This window comes from Sesamum indicum, linkage group LG11 (assembly GCF_026168435.1).
Source record: "Sesamum indicum cultivar Baizhima isolate 11 linkage group LG11, ASM2616843v1, whole genome shotgun sequence".
Classification (NCBI taxonomy): Eukaryota; Viridiplantae; Streptophyta; class Magnoliopsida; order Lamiales; family Pedaliaceae; genus Sesamum; species Sesamum indicum.
Window position 1 is genome coordinate 8648605 of NC_142667.1, and position 16361 is coordinate 8664965.

General features: G+C 31.7%; 1 protein-coding gene across 1 annotated transcript; it reads left to right on the top strand.

Annotated features, from left to right (window-relative positions):
* The first annotated feature begins 2116 nt into the window (after positions 1–2116).
* Positions 2117–7254, top strand: LOC105173435 (very-long-chain aldehyde decarbonylase CER1). The gene is made up of 10 exons (XM_011095163.3): positions 2117–2291; positions 2644–2867; positions 2985–3217; positions 3309–3528; positions 5238–5613; positions 5695–5802; positions 5881–6081; positions 6356–6454; positions 6532–6705; positions 6824–7254. Exons 1-10 carry the CDS (start codon positions 2232–2234, stop codon positions 7001–7003), a joined length of 1875 nt encoding a protein of 624 aa, XP_011093465.1. The 5' UTR covers positions 2117–2231; the 3' UTR covers positions 7004–7254.
* The last annotated feature ends 9107 nt before the right edge of the window (positions 7255–16361 follow it).

Below are 16361 nucleotides of genomic sequence, written 5' to 3' on the forward strand. Positions count from 1 at the left end.
GATAATGTTGACAATTTCAAATATTCATTTAAGAATTACATAATTTCATTAATTAAATATAAAGAGGTATTTGTAAATTTTCAAACAATAATTAAATTATTTGTAATTATACCAAAATTCATGGAAGCTCGTTGTAATTTACCCTATAAATCAATGTTAATCATATTCGGGAGAGATCACCCAGTGAAAGAGTTGAGATCGTCTTTAATTTTATTTTAATTAATAAAAACTGTATTTGTGTATCTAAATATATATATATATATATATATATATATATTTGTGCAAAAAAGGAATTATATTTGAATTAATTAATAAAATTATACTTTATGCTGTTAGTAATATTGGCGAATCAATGTATTCAACATTTCGATAAAATTGATAGTTCCATTGACTATTGATTTAGAATTATTAGTTATTTCAAATTGATTCATATTAATTGATTATAGATTAAATAATTGAAAATAGACAAGTTTAATGCAATTCACCCCTTACCATAGTAGATGAGCAAATTATTTTTTTATAAAAAAAAAATAGCAAATTATCTAGGTAGGTAAATTGCTTTATTTTAAAAAGAAAAAATTATTATTTTAGTCCGTTAAGTATGCCTAATTTTAATTTTAGTCCGATAACTATGTCCATTTTTGTTTAGGTCCAATAACTTACGAAATTGCTTATTTTTAGTCCTCTGGTAGATTTTCGAACAATTTTATCCCTATGCCACTTTTGAAAGGCAATTTTAGTCCATATGCACTCATAGGGGTAAAATTGTCCGAAAATCTACTAGATGACTAAAAATAAGCAATTTCGTAAGTTACTGGACCTAAATAAAAATGAACATAATTATCGAACTAAAACTAAAATTAAACATACTTAACGGACTAAAATAATATTTTTTTCTTTTAAAAATATATGGAGTAATTTGTTGCATTTAAAAAAATACAAAATAACAAAATTACTATTTTTTTTTTATAAAAATATAATTAACTTATTTACAATATCACAGATTTCCAAAAAAGAATGAACGTAGGTGTATATATATGTAGGTGGCGGTTGAGGTGGGCGGTGAAGTTGCAGGCAATTATGTTGGCCGACACAGCTAACCTACAGAAGATAACAATCTTCATATTATACTCCAATCAGATTTTTCATTTCAATTTTTATGCTATATTTCTATAGATTTATATTGGTTTTAATGTAATTTATTCCTCTGATATTGTAAATGAGCAGATTATTTTTCTGTGAAATAAATTAGCACTTTATTCTTTTTGTCTAGGTAGGTCGATTGTTTCTTTTTAAAAACTACAGGAGGTAAATTGTTGCCTTTTAAAAAATATATGGGTTAAATTGCTATTTTTTTTATAGGGAGATAATTTGCTCATTTACGATATCACAGTGGGTTGCTTGCATTTTTCTCGATTTATATATAAATGCCAATGATGTCATATATTAAAAACTTTCACAATCTCTGTACATAACGTGTATGTTTTAAATAAAACGTAGAAAATGGTTAATTATACTTAGATCTCTTATGAAAATGTGAAATTCATAATTTCCTCGAAAAAGTTTTAAACATTACACTTACACCCATCCGAAAGTTCTCGGTTTATAGTTGACTTCTTCCGTTAAAGTTTGGAAGGAAAGTGCTAGCATCAGCTGAGAAAATTGCATATTTTTTGTCCCTCATTTAACATTTGTATGTCAATTTTTATACTTGTAAGGAGATAAACATAATATATTATGTATATATATGGAGTACTGAGGTTAAAATCATTATGTTTTTCTCTTTACAAGTACAATTATTAGATGAGAATGTTAACCAAGAAATAAAATTAAAATTTTATGATGATGTCAGCATTTTTCGTCCATACTTAAAGGAGGATAAGGTGTAACGAAAATTTTAGAAAAGGGTGCAAGTATAATTTTAATTTTTTTTTAAGAAAAATTATAATTTTATATTTTTAGAGAAAATTTAAATATAATTAACCGGACGACAATGTATGCAATAGATGTGGTTAAATGCACATTAAAATGTTGGCAAGTGCTAGAATTGTTGAGTGAACATAGTGGGTGAGAATAATAAATGCAGCACTCAAAAAAGTCATCGTCACAGCTACATTAGTCAAAAAACAGGCACTAGAGGCAGCTGCATGAGGGAGAAACAACTCTCCCACCACGCTGCGTATATATTTGGGTCTTAGCTGCCGAGTTTCTGCCGCAGTTGGTGACGAGAAATGGCTTCTAAACCAGGGATTCTTACCGAGTGGCCGTGGACACGGCTCGGCAACTTTAAGGTACTCTTGTCTTCCTTCTGTCTCATGCTTCCTTGTATGCATGCATTGTTTCAATATATAAGACACATCCTACTTTTCCTATGCACTTGTTTGTACTTTTTGAGAGCAACATTGAATTTAGACATTGTGCTGATTTGAATGGTCTAAGAATATGCCATTTTGTTCTACTTTCGATTCTCACTTAGGGTGTCCGTTTTTCTCATATGTGGTGTGGTGGTGATCGGCGTTGAAATCATTCAAACTTTTACTAATAATAAAAAAATGAGTGCGTGTGTGGGGGGGGAGGGAGGGTTCGTATTTGTTTGAGTTGGTGTGATTTATAGTCTTCTTTTCATATTTTTTTTGGTTATAGTACGTGGTATTGGCTCCCTGGGTCGTCCATTCGACATACTCATACATGACAAAGGATGAAAGTGAGAGGGATCTCTCCTACTTGCTCATATTACCTCTCTTGCTATCACGAGTGATCCACAACCAAATATGGATATCACTCTCTCGCTATCGAACAGCCAAAGGAAATAACAGGATAGTCGATAAGAGCATTGAATTCGAGCAAGTCGATAGAGAAAGAAACTGGTATGCTCCCTCTCCTTTCCCACCTAATCTCTAACTTATAACCAAAAGACAAGAAAAACTGACATTATGGGAAATTCAGATACGATCTAAACGAGCATGAAACTATAAAATTTGCAGGGACGATCAAATTATATTAAGCGGGTTCGTCTTGTACCTGGGATCCAGACATATACAGGCAGCTCACTGTCTGCCCTGGTGGAGGACCGACGGGGTGATCTGGACATTTTTATTCCATGCTGGCCCAGTGGAGTTCATATACTACTGGTTTCATAGGGCGTTGCACCATCACTTCCTTTACTCCCGCTATCACTCGCACCACCACTCCTCCATCGTCACTGAGCCCATTACTTGTAAGAAGACAAAGGGTCGACTTATATACTTATAATATGCTGTTTTGGGTATATATATAACTTATGACCTATTAATCTCCATTTGGTGCAGCTGTGATTCATCCATTTGCTGAGCATATTGCATACTACCTCATCTTCTCACTCCCAGTGCTTTTCACTCTGTTGATGGAGAACACTTCCATCCTCTCAATTACCATTTATCTCACTTTCATTGATTTCATGAACAACATGGGCCACTGCAACTTTGAGCACATTCCCAAACGCCTCTTCTCCTTATTCCCACCCCTCAAGTACCTCATCTACACACCTTCGTAAGTATCTTCATCTATTTTACATAATTTCACTTTTTCAGGGTTTGGTCAAAGATTCTATTTGTTTCCCGAAATTCTTGCCGCATTTATTTTTAGAAATAAATGACAACGAGCTCTCATAAGATTTTTTATAATTATAAATATTTTTTCGCTATTTAAAAAATTATAAATACTCCTTGGAATTAAAATGGTCTTCTAACAAATACCTTTTCGTTACAGTCATCGTAAGGATATTTGTTCGAAAGCCGTTAATAATATAGATATTTTTAATTTTTCAAACAATAAGGGGCATTTAGTAATTATGGTAAACTTTAAGGGAGCCCTCCATAATTTACCCTTCTTTTTATTGGCGGTTCGAATCTCTTATTGAAAGCTTGTTGAACTTAACTGCCACTTAAACTGTACTATATATAAAAGTATGAATTCTCTACGTGTTTTGTTCTCCGTCATGGAAAGACACTTATGTTCTTACTTAAGTAATTTGTTAATAAATTAGAATTAGTTATAAAAGAATAATTAATTCTATAGAAAATATATATAATAATAGTTCTAATACCTCTAAACCAATTAGACCATTAAAAATATATCAAAGTAGTTGAGAGGAATTAGAACTGCTAAATAGTTTCCCTTTAGAATATAATTGTATATAATAATGTTCCAATGATAGAAATATAAACAAAATAACGTGTTTAATTTTTTTAATAGCTAATAAGTGATGTAATCGTCTCTAAATATATATTTCTACACGTGCAATGCACATGACATATTCTAATATATATATATATATATATAACATAACGTATATAAGATGTTTTCAAAATCCCACGAATATGGAAATTAAGCAGAGAATGCATACTTGTCAAAATTCATTCGAATTTTTTATTTTAAACTCTATTGCATCTCTTTTATTTTAATTAATATATACACGCTATATGTACATAAATTATACCTTTTTTTTAAAAAAAAAATTAGGAAAAATTATTATTTTAGTCCGTTAAATATGCCTAATTTTAATTTTATTCCGATAACTATGTCAATTTTTGTTTAGGTCTAATAACTTACGAAATTGCTTACTTTTAGTCTTCTGGCAGATTTTCGAACAATTTTACCCCTATGAGTACATATGGACTAAAACTGCCTTTCAAAAGTTGCATAGGGGTAAAATTATCCAAAAATCTGCCAGGGGACTAAAAGTAAGCAATTTCGTAAGTTACTGGACCCAAACAAAAATGGACATAATAATCGAACTAAAATTAAAATTAGGCATACTTAATGGACTAAAATAATACTTTTTCAAAAAATTATACACATACCATGTACATTAAATTCAACGTATTAGTTTCCTCTCACTCAAAATAGCAAGCATGCTTGTGAATATACTTCATGTAAAAAATGCAATGGCCCATGAGTTCAGAGGGTGTCCCAATCTATATATTTCTGACCTGTCGGACATAAACTAACAATAACTATAAATCAACTCTTGCTAAGCATTTCGGTAGATCAGAGAAGGTGTAAGCTTGAACTTGCAGACTAAATCGCATAATAAGTGAAATACACCTTAATATGATTGATATATTATTTAAAAAAAGTTATCAATCATATAATAGTTGCAAATACACTTGAGATGTGATGGGTTGGATGCATGCATTTATTTAAACTTGGTTCTAGCAAGATTTATATTAAAATTGATTGTGTTTTATGTGATGTAGGTACCATTCACTGCATCACACGCAGTTCCGAACCAATTACTCACTTTTCATGCCATTTTACGATTATGTCTATGGTACCATGGACAAATCTTCTGACTCGTTGTATGAAAAGTCACTTGTTAGAGAGGCGGAAGCACCTGATGTGGTGCATCTGATTCATCTCACGACGCCAGAATCTATATATCATCTCCGTCTAGGGTTCGCATGCTTGGCGTCCGAACCTCAAAAGTATAAGTGGTACTTGTGGTTGATGTGGCCTGTCACGCTTTGGTCGATGATGATCACTTGGATCTACGGACGCACGTTTACCGTTGAGAGAAACGTCTTCAAACACCTCAAACTGCAGACATGGGCTATTCCGAAATACACCATCCAAGTAAAGAGCACATAGTTGATATCACTCTAATACAACAGAACAAGTTTCAAGTTTTCTGACAATAGTTTCACGCACTTGCAGTACCAAATGCAATGGCAGAGAGAATCTATAAATAGTATGATTGAGGACAGTATACTAGAAGCCGAGGAGAAGGGTGTCCGAGTCTTGACCCTGGGGTTGTTGAATCAGGCAAGTAACAGCTCTACACTAAGACATTTTGCATTAACAGAGACAACAGTTACTTAAATCTTTATACATGTGATGCAGGAGGAGGGGCTAAACGGAAATGGCGACTTTTTCTTGAGAAAGAACCCTAAGCTCAAAGTGAAGTTGGTCGACGGGAGTAGCTTAGCAGTTGCGGTTGTCCTAAACAGCGTTCCGAAAGGAACAACTCAGGTTCTCCTTCGAGGCAAATTATCAAAAGTTGCCTACTCCACTGCCCTTGCCTTATGCCAAGGGGGAATCCAGGTACGTTAGCAATTCTAACGTCACCGCCAGCAGTTTATAACATCTTGGATACCTTAGCCACTATATTTGAAGAAGTTAGAACCGCTGGGGACAATTATGCACTAGGGAATCGTGGATCGATAGTAGAAAGGCTGAACTTGGAGAATCCTAGTCCAACTAGAATACCTGATTTCTTGCACAAATGCATTATCGATAGTAAAGTTTGCCAAGATGCAGAACTCCTTTTCTATTTCGATTTGGCCTTTTATGCACTTGCCCCTTGGAATTGAAACAGGTATATACAACGTCCGAGGATGAGTATGAGAAACTTAAAGCAAAGCTTAGCAACGAGGCGGGAAACAATTTGGTCCTCTCAAAGCATAGTGCTCCCAAGGTAAGCCTTCTTCGACTTACTTGTGATTTTCCCTCATTGATAGTGAGGTATGTTAATACGAATTGCCACTTTTGCAGACATGGTTAGTGGGAGATGATCTAAGTGAAGACGAACAGATAAAGGCATCAAAAGGAACAACATTCATTCCATTCTCACGTTTTCCTCCAAAGAAAGCGCGCAAAGATTGCGTCTACCTCAGCACACCAGCGATGTTGGCTCCCAAGCATCTTGAAAACGTCGACTCTTGTGAGGTCAGCACCAAGAGAAAAACTAAAACAACTTGTTATTCAACATCCAAATGCTTTTCTTTTCATCTTTCTCTAATTTCTATAAATCCTAAATCTCAAAGTTTCTTTTTGTTGACAATAGAATTGGCTGCCAAGAAGAGTGATGAGCGCATGGCGCATAGCCGGAATTCTGCATGCTATGGAGGAATGGAACGTACACGAGTGTGGAAACATGATGTTCGATATTGAAAAAATCTGGCAAGCCAGCCTTGCACATGGCTTCCGCCCCTTGACAAACGTCACTCAACTAAAGCCAAACTAGATTACGTTCTTCGCAGCACAGAATTCACATATTCTGCATTCTGCAACTCTCAACGAGGCGATGATCGATCGATAGTATTCGAAAACGAAGTTGGAGACCTTAATAATATAGCCTATGATTCAATTATCTATCTTATATACTTTAGAATCCAAGACATCTGAAGCTCTTCTACTTCTTGTAACCAAGTGATGTATGTTTACTGGGCAAACTTCGTATCCAGTTATGATCGCCATGATGCACATTAATCGTAATAGACTACTATATATATATATATATATATATATATATATAGTTATGGCTACTTTTATATCCCATGCATGAAAACCTCTTTGTATATAAGTATTCGAACCAAACACTACAAGAAATATAACATTTAATTATGGCTACTTATCATGATTAAAAATTAATAATCGACGTAGTAAAAAATTATTGACCACAGCCACACAACAGTTATTGACGGTGGTTTAATTTTGTGAGTGTGGCTAATACCTTTGTCATGGTTCATAGCTATGGCAAAAATAATTTTTACGGTGAATAAGTTGAATTTTTGTAGTGGTTTTTATTTATAACTATTGTTAATAATGGTTATCTACCATGTGTGGTTTTAATTCATAAACAATAAAATTATAGGCAATAGTAAATTTTTTTTTCTGGTGAGCCTCCCAAGATAACTGTACATGTATTTAAGACATTAACAAACAGAGCCTTCTACGACGAGTCTCGTCTCTTTGGTATGTGTTAAACTAACATACCTAGGACCAAAAACCAAGTACTCACTATGTACTTTGATAATTGACATTAGAGTTTAGAATAAATTACATTAATAAGTCACGGGGTTAAGTTTAATTTCACAAATATTTTATGCCATTTACAAAATTAAAAGTACATCCTCCAAACGAGTGATTATAATTTACACCAATAGTCCCTCAGAGCCTGAAACTTGCATCAAAATCCCCCGACTTAAATCACATCGACACCCCTTTAGGGGTTATACTTATAAATTTGCAGAAGGCAATGGGTGTGAGTGTACAGGTAATTTATCCTAGAGTTTATAGTTATGTTTCTTCTCTATATTTTCTCATTTATCTCTCATCATGTTATTCCTAGTTTGGATCCAAAAAAAAAAAAAAAATATCAGTGACAACATATCAAATGTCAATTTTAAAGTTTTTATCTTGTCATTATAAAATTATTAATGACAAAAATTATGTATAAAATTGTCATTAAATATAAATATAATTAGTGACACATCTAGTGTGACAACTTGTTAGTGACAACACATTATAGTAACAACAAATTATTTGTTGTCACTAGTTGGTCACTATACATGAGTTAATACTTGTATTTAGTAACAACTTTATATATAATTTTTTGTCGCTAATTAATTCATGCTAACAATTATATTTAGAAAAATAATAGTAATTATTAAAATAATGAAACTCATTATTGTGACAAAATAAACATTCTTGTCACTAAAGGCCAAGAGGCAAATTGTGTGGTTCTGAAGCAAAATCTGGATGTATCTCGTTGAAATGTTTTCAAGCCTTTGCATCAGATGGATAACTCATAACCCTATTCTCTATCTCATGAGTGGTATGCCAACTCATGTATTCAGTAGTAGTATTGAAAGCATACAATCTTTATATCGGACAGTTATCTACAAATATCATACTGTAGTAGATGTAGATCTTTTACGATGAGACTTCTGACCCCTTATAGGTTTAAACCTTGCATGCTTGCCAAACTTGCAAAATTCTAAATACTTGTCATCTTTTCAAATAATATACAACCAGCATTACACGTATCAATTTTCTTAACAGGTAATCCCGAGTCTCTTACCAATTTTTTCGTATTATAATAATCCTTTGCTAATGTGTGATCTCGTGGCAGCAACTCACCTATTAGTTGTGATATTTCATCATAACAACTCTGTGGTAGTTCTATTCAGATTTGATGTTTACTAGCCTTGCCAGCGCAGATAACTGAGAGTGACTCTCGGTCCGCTGTAGAATGGTTGATCTCAGCACTTACAACATCCAAAAAAATTTTAAATCTCAGCACTTACAACATCTTGATCCAGTTTATAAACTCAATCACTCTGTCTTGAAATTCTTTTCTAATACCAACATTACGAGGTGGATTCTTCCATACATCCACTTTCTCAACTCTCTCAAAATTTTCATTCTAAAACTAACAAATAGATATACATTCATAACATATTTACATAGATAATAAGCTAAAAGTTTAAAAATTAAAATGCCTATTTATAGATACACCAACAAAATTTTTTGTACATACCTTAATGTAAGCTAGCTAAACCACCATACGTGTGACTTGTTGCATTGGGTTGATCGAAAATAGTTCATTATGTTTGGTTTTGTTTTTAACTTATTTTTGGGTATTTTGTGGAGATAGGGAGAGAAAAACAAAGATAAATAAAAATAAGTTAGAGATAGTGTGTATGTTTGGATTAGTTTTTGGAGATAATATAAAATAAGTATGTTATGTTTGATGTTGAGTAGTGGGGAGACAAAAAATATTGTTCATTGTCAAATCATATCTCTTTTATATATATTTATATATATATATATGTATAAAAATATATATAATTTATTTAGTTGTGAGTGGATTAAAATAAATATTATTTCCTATTTATATATGTATGGAAATGAAAAAAAATAATTTATGTAAATACACTTTTAAAAATAATTAAATGCACTCTAATAATAGATTAGCAATATTTTTTGTTAGTTGTTCTATTCGAGGTGATAAATTTAAATACATTATTCAAATAATGTAATATATGAATTAACCGCGTAGAATAATTATATTATTTTATATTTTTTAAAATTTTTAATTATTCCAATGATGTAGAAAATATTACGTATAAAATATTAAGTGGTTAAAATAAAATATATTTGTATTTAAAAATCAAATATTTAGAAACAAGACAAAATAATTAGAAACAAGACAAAAATATGACAAAATAAGCAATGCCAAACATTGCTTCGGTTTTGGGCCATCTCTAAAATGGCCCAAAACCGAAGCCAAACATAAGGGTTAAATCTCATATAGTAGATCAAACTTACAGTATAGTAAAAAATATGAGAACTAAGAATAGGTAAAAAGAAAAAAAACGAATAACAAAACAAGAATGAATGCAGATTTTGCCATAGAATATGCCACGAATTTTACCACGACCCTCACATTCACTTCAAAATCTAAGGCAAAAGTGTAATTTCCTAAATAATGCATTATAGTTGCGTTGTACGGATTGCAATGAAACACGGATGCGCTGCAAATTCTGTGACTAATGTAACATCTCCATATTAAACACCACCAACCTTATTGTACGGATTGCAATGGATTAAATTACCAACACAAAAACCGTATGGATTGCAATGGATCAAACTCCCATTATAAATATTATTGCAAATTTATAATCAAACTTTGCCACAGATTTCTAGATGTGGAAAAAATCGTTGCAACACTCAAATCTCTAATTTGCAATGAGAACATATCAAGAAGCTAGTGTTGCTAAAATAATTGCTATTTCTCTTGAAAAAATTTTAACTTGAAGATCGTTGTAAAAACCATTATAAAATATTTAAATAAATTACAACTGCTTCTTTCCAATGCAATATTTATCTCGAATTGTTATCAATGGATATGATTTGAAAATCCATTGCAAACTCAGCCATGGATTTAACTGTTGCAAAACGGATATGTTTCGTGGCAACTTTTGCCGCCACTTTTTCAACAACTTACAATGAAAGTGGGTCATTCAAAAGTTGACCGACTTTTGTAATGGATTTTTGCGGTGGAATGCCCATTTCATTGTTGTTTTGCAACGAAATTTGTCATCAAAATCTCAATTTTATTGCAAAAAATCCATTGCAATAGCATTATTTTTTTGTGGCAAAATTGCAAAATTGGTCCCGTAAGTATGGGGGGGTGGCAGAATTGGGACCGTAAGTACAGGACTGGCAATTTTAGTCCTGTAAGTATTGATTTTTTGGCAATTTTGGTCCTTCCGACCAAAATTGCCCAAAAACGCGGCGGAAAAATTTGGGGCTTAGGGTTCCGACGTCCACGTGCGCAACTTAAACACGTAAGAGCTTGCGTGGCCAATGACGTGGCATTAGGTGGGAAAAAGAGCTCATCTTTCCGCTTTTTTCACCGTATGTAAGAGCTCTCTCTCTCTCTCTCTCATTTTTGCTGCTGCAAATGAAGTTGCAGGTGAAGAAAAACAGCAAAAATGTCTTTGGTGTGTCGAGAAGCAAGAAAATAAAATCAAGAAATCGAGTTCCATTTCAGTATCCCTCAGATAAAAATAGGGAAGAAGTACATTGATTATATTTGAAGGTAGTTACTAACAAACCCAACGACTAGCTGCTAATCAACTAATAAAATCTCACTTCTACAAGAATTATGTTAGGAGAAACACGATTGCTCCTTGCTAATAAAAGTGTTAGTGCAAGTTGTAAAACGACAACTTTCCTCTGTGAAATAGCAACTTTCTTCGACAGAGACTAGACTTCCAGGCTCTGTTCATCACCTTCTTCCTTCAGCTTTCTTCTTCAATCCTGGTGCTTTCATCCCTATCTTCATGATGTACCATATTTGGATTGAGGAAACAAGTGTAGATTCCAAGGCATTAGGAGTTCACCGAATTGTTTGGTTAGCAGCATTGTTGATCAGGTACGACTTAGGAGTTTAGGAGATAATTTGGCACTAAGCCTTCAGTCTTTTGTGTTATATAGCAAGCACTGAGCAGGTGCTTTCCATGCCATCTTCTAGAATCCCCACTGGAGACTGATGGGGCCAAGTGAAGCGAATCTCAAGTAGTGCCTAGAGAAGGGGCACCGAAAGAAAACATGTTGATAGCTCTCCACTAAGTGCTGAACAGAAAGCCCAATCGCTCCTTATCTGCAGTGGACAATCTCTCAAGAATCTCCAACCAAATCAACTGCTGTTTTTCTCATTGCTGAGCAAAATAGGAGCATCACTTCCTCATCGCTGTCATCTCCAATGGCCTCATTCTTTATCCGCTCTAGATGTGGGTCAACAGCATCATCGACATCCTTCAGGTATGTATACAAGAATGATAAAGAAGACATTTTTGCTGTTTTTTTCACCTTCAACTTCATTTGCAGCAGCAAAAATGAGAAAGAGAGAGAGAGAGAGATCTTACATACAGTGAAAAAAGCGGGAATAGGAGCTCTTTTTCCCGCCTAAAGCCATGTCATTCGCCACGCAAGCTCCTACATGTTTAAGTTGCACACGTGGACGTCGGAACCCTAAGCCCCAAATCTCTCCGCCGCGTTTTTGGGCAATTTTGGTCGGAAGGACCAAAATTGCCAAAAAATCAATACTTACAGGACTAAAATTGCCAATCCTGTACTTACGGTTCCAATTCTGCCACCCCCCCATACTTACGGGACCAATTTTGCAATTTTACCTTTTTTTGTAGTGACTACTTGATATTGATTGATCATTTTTTGGTGTAAGAAGTACCTAAAATCCAATTAATGATATTTTAGTGAAATTTATAAATACACACAAATATATGTACATATACATATGACAAATGGATCAATTTCACTCTCACTACAATAAAATATTATGTTAGTGATAATTTTAAAGTTGTTTACTATAAAAATATATATAAAGTAACAATAATTATATAATTATTTATGACAAGATTTATGCATGAAGTTGTCACCATAAACAATTACTATCACTAGTAATTCACTAACTTGGCTGTATATATGTCATTGATTATCTTTAGTGATAATTTTTTATTACTATTCTTTTATAATAACATTTTTAATGAAATAGTAGTCATTATTTAAGTCATGAACTTCATTAAATATATATAATTAGTTGTCCGATTGGTTTTCTTTGTTGCTAATGTTTTGTTTTGTTTCTTTGTGGTGTTTAGTAGGCAAACAAATATACTGGTGGTTGCATCTAATATTTGAGAGTAGTAATCAGGCATACTCGATTGACATGTATGCAAAGTATGGGAGAATTATGATTTTGGTCCTTATACTTAATCATTTATTTAGTTTTGGTCCCTAAATTTTTGAGCTTAACAATGTTATTCTTCAAACTGAACACATTTTTGACAATTTTGATTCATGCCGTTAAATTTTCTAGTAGAATTGATGGAGGCAGCATTAGAGGGAAAAATAATCAATTTCCACCATATTCAAGTTTGAAGGTTTACTTCAGAGATAATTGGAGGAAAAAAAATTCTCATTCTCAAAACTTCTTAGAAGCCTAATCCCCTTTCTTCTGCAATTATATGGATTTAAACTTACATTTTTAATATCATGGACTCTCCTCGCAATTGGGTAGAAGAATTCATACTTGTCCAAATCATGATTAGGGTTTGAGGGTTCTACACTTTGGGGTTTGGGCCTAAAACCTCAAATATTTCAAATGAATTTTGAAGAAAAATGAGAAAAAAATAATTTAATTCAGTTAATAACGTAACATTATTAGTGAATTTGAGAAAATCGAGCTAGGGTTCAAAGAATGGGAGTTGGAAAAAATGAGAGAATGAAGCAGAAGTTGTTCAAAAATAGTTAGATTGAGGACTAATATTATCAAATCCAATAGTTTGAGGACCAAAGCTGAATAAGTGGTTAAGTTTAGGGACCAAAATCATAACTTCATGTTTTTTTCCTATCATTTTTGCATCACCTGCACATCACATGACATATCTCCATCAATTCTAAGCTAACGACAGGGACTAAAACAGTCACTATAAAAAAATAGGGTATCAGAGACGGAAAATTCCATCTCTGGAACTATATATATATTCTCAAGCTCGAAATTTTGGGGACCAAAACTAAATAAGTGGTTAAGTACAGGTCCAAAATTATAATTCTCCCGCAAAGTACTAGAAAAAATAAGTGTTAAATACGTTTTGTACCCTGAACTATGCATTTGGTCGCATTTACATCCCTAAAGTATGAAAAATAACAAAAACACTCGTAACAAAATAGTTTAGCATTGATAGGACAAAAATGCTTTTTTTAAATATTCCCTGTATTTTTATTTTACTCTTTAAAATATGTTTTATTCAAAAATCTCCACCCAAACTACTTACAGTGATTTAAAATTTGACTCAATTTTTTTAAAATAATATTAAAATTTATAACTTTTTATAAAATTATGTAATCCAAAAAAATTATTATAAGCTAAATACACGCAAATATATTTTACAACGTAAATAATTTATGTTAAAAAAGTACATATAAATATGTGTAAATACATAATCCATATAATATTGTAGAAAAAGTATGTGATATAACTTATAAATTTTTATCCAATTACATTTTCACATAATAAAGTATATCATATACTCAAATAATTATAGAATATTATATTTAAAAAAAAAATTCAATATATATAACAACACAAGCAAAAATTATATAAATCTTAATTTTACTAGTTATGTAAAAAAATGTAAGGATACAAATTTAAAGAGTTTGTAATTCTATATTTTATAATAAAAATCATAAATTTAGGGTAGTATTATTTTAAATAAAATTTTTAGGATAATTCAAATTATAAGGAGAATGATTGTAATAGACATATTTTAGAAGTGTAAATAATAAGGTCATTATCGCCATAAAAGAATTGATCCGTATTATGAAGAGCTTTGGTTACATTTTATAGTTTAGCAGTGTAAATGCACTTTACGCATAATTTATCGGTGTAAAATGTATTTAGCCCAGAAAATAACATGATGTGATATTAAATTAATTACCAAATATAAATTGGCAACTTTGTTTCATTGAGTTTTTTTATACTTAAATTGTAAGTAATTATTATATATAGAAAAGTCAAGAAGGGTATTTTAATAAAATAATGAAAAAAAACATATTAAAAACCTACCCATGCTTTATCATTAGTATAGATAAGTGCTAATTAAGTACTGCCTAATTTATTATCTTTAATTGCAATAATTATATCTATTTATTCAAGATGAGGCCACCCTTGCCAAAATATACGTGGACTTAAATACAGCCAAATATTCTTATTTCTTTCACACACACAAAAAAAAGGAGTATCCCTTTAATTAATTAATTTATCAGTAATTTTTTATTTATCCATATCTATAGTTAATTTATTTATTAATGTGATCAGTTATTCGTTTTATGTTTTTCTTTTGCTTTAATTAAATAAATATAATAAAAAAATAATAATGTTTAGCCTTTGAGAGTGCTTTAAGCCTGTATAAGAAAATTAGTATAGTTTAACAAAAGGTTTACTTTGATGTATAGGCGCTCGATATAAAATCAAGGTCTTGTACTAGTTAATATTATATTTGAATAACTAATACCACCTAGAAAGTGGTGTAAAATAGTCCTAAGATTGGACCAAAATATAAATAATTATTGTACCTTTGGAATTTTGACTGAATAATAGTAATAATAATATATAACATAATACTTCTAAAAGAAAACAATATATAACAGGGAAAAGTATTATTTTAGTCCGCTAAGTACGCTTAATTTTAATTTTAGTCCGATAACTATGTTCATTTTTGTTTACGTCCAGTAACTTACGAAATTGCTTACTTTTAGTCCTCTGGCAGATTTTCGGATAATTTTACCCCTATGCAACTTTTGAAAGGTAGTTTTAGTCTATATGCACTCATAGGGATAAAATTGTCCGAAAATCTGGCAAAGGACTAAAAGTAAGCAATTTCGTAAGTTATTGAATCTAAACAAAAATGGACATAGTTACCGGACTAAAATTAAAATTAGGCATACTTAGCGGACTAAAATAATACTTTTCCCTATATAACATAATAATAATAATATTTTGTTGTCTAAACAAGGGCTTAAAGGTTTTTCATACCAAAAGTATGTAGATACATCAAGGCAAACAATTGACATAATTTTTATTCTATTTCATAATTGTTTAGGAAACATTTTTATCATTCATTTAGTAAGGAACATAATTAACAAATACCTGATTAATTATATAGGACTTTTTCATTATTCATTAATAAAGAATAATTCCATCGTTCATTTAATACGATATTTGAAGTAAATGAGGTCTTAAATGACTATGTTTTCACTGTCTTGTAAATTGGAAATCGAGAATGAAAATAAAATCAAATAAGGATTAAAGGTTTAGACAGTAACAATTGAATCCAGAATTTCAGAACTTATTTAGTTGGGGTGAAAAACATGTGTATAAGAAAATCGAGAGTGAAAAATGATGTATAAAAAAGGGTTTGGTGTTTGATTAGAAAAAATAAATGAAGATAAAATAAAACTGGATGCGTTTGAAATTCCTTCAGTCCAATTATGATTCCATCCAAAATTGAGTA

What these genes read in the sequence shown, in the direction of transcription:
- LOC105173435 (XM_011095163.3), top strand. Translation starts at nt 2,232, where the DNA reads ATGGCTTCTAAACCAGGGATTCTTACCGAGTGGCCGTGGACACGGCTC. An exon ending in TACCTCATCTACACACCTTC is followed by an intron (nt 3,529 to 5,237) that starts GTAAGTATCTTC and finishes TATGTGATGTAG; the next exon opens with GTACCATTCACTGCATCACA. An exon ending in TTCCGAAATACACCATCCAA is followed by an intron (nt 5,614 to 5,694) that starts GTAAAGAGCACA and finishes ACGCACTTGCAG; the next exon opens with TACCAAATGCAATGGCAGAG.